The 1,141-nt window shown below is 59.7% G+C and overlaps 1 protein-coding gene across 1 annotated transcript; it reads left to right on the top strand.

Moving 5' to 3' along the window:
- Positions 1 to 217: 217 nt before the first annotated feature.
- SDRG_13411 (hypothetical protein) lies at positions 218 to 1,120 on the top strand (the record flags this gene model as incomplete). Its single annotated transcript, XM_008619496.1, has 3 exons — positions 218 to 347; positions 406 to 1,023; positions 1,074 to 1,120. The coding sequence occupies 3 exons, from the start codon at positions 218 to 220 to the stop codon at positions 1,118 to 1,120; spliced, it is 795 nt and encodes a 264-aa protein (XP_008617718.1).
- Between the last annotated feature and the right edge of the window lie 21 nt (positions 1,121 to 1,141).

Genomic DNA, 1,141 nt, shown 5'->3' with positions numbered 1-1,141 from the left:
CGGGTTTATTCTGCGTTCAAACCCCGTCCCACGACCACCGGCGCGGCGATTAGTCCACCAACGTGATCAAGTCATCGCGCGCGCTGGCTAATCAAACGCAAGTTTTGCGATCCAGAAAGTGCATTTTGCATTTGGGATTTGTATCGGACACTTGTTCCGGGTACGTGTATCCGGATGACGCCATCATTTCATTCCGTGGCAGCTCTCATTTTCAAACATGCGCGCCGTGCTCTACAGCTTCTTTACGTCCAACGGTCGTTGGTTCAACCCCGAGGCCAAGAAGCCGGTGGTCGGCGCCAAGGACAGCGTCGTCGTGCAGGTCAAGGCTGCGGCCATCAACCCCGTCGGTACGTCGAAGCCTTCCGCTTTGCCCGGCACGCTCAACATTGCATCCTCTCATGTTAGATTACAAGCTGCCGGCGCTTTTCATGCAAGGCAAGGGCGTCGGTCTTGACGTTGCTGGCGTTGTGACGGCCGTGAGCCCCGATGTCACGACGCTGGCGGTTGGCGACCGTGTCTTTGGCAGCACGCATGGGTCGCTGGCAGAACACGCACTCTGCCAAGCTTCAACGCTGACAATCCTCCCGGCGTCGCTCACCTTTATTGAAGGCGCCGCCTTGCCGACGACCTACATCACTGGCTACCAGGCGCTTGTCAACCATGGGTTCAAGGCGGGCCAGTCGCTCCTCATCCTCGGCGCCAGCGGCGGCTGCGGCACGGCTGCGATCCAGCTCGCCAAGGGTCTCGGCGCGCGTGAGATTGTCGGCGTCTGCTCCAAGGCCAACGAAGAGCTCGTGCTCTCGCTGGGCGCCGACCGCGTCATCGACTACAAGACGCAGTCGATCACGGACCCCGAGTGGGTTCAGCACTTTGACTTTGTCTACGACGCGGCGTCGGCCTCCGGTGGCGGCGAAGATTACCTCGTCGACTCGCAGACGGTCCTGAACGAGAAGGGCACGTACGTGGCCATCAACGGCAAGATTTCGTTGTGGCTGCGTCACTTTTTGGGCCTCGGCCAATACCGTCCGAACGTGCATTTGCTGCTGGCGGACCCAAAGTCGGTCGATTTCAAGGCCGTCGCCGACATTCTGGAGGCGCAAAATGTCAAGCCCATCATTGACAGCGTGTTTCCGTTTACGCC

The sequence above is a fragment of the Saprolegnia diclina genome (assembly GCF_000281045.1).
Source record: "Saprolegnia diclina VS20 unplaced genomic scaffold supercont1.59, whole genome shotgun sequence".
In the NCBI taxonomy this organism is placed as follows: domain Eukaryota; phylum Oomycota; class Saprolegniomycetes; order Saprolegniales; family Saprolegniaceae; genus Saprolegnia; species Saprolegnia diclina.
The sequence above is the reverse complement of the archived record's forward strand: the minus strand, read 5'-3'. Positions and strand labels throughout refer to the sequence as shown.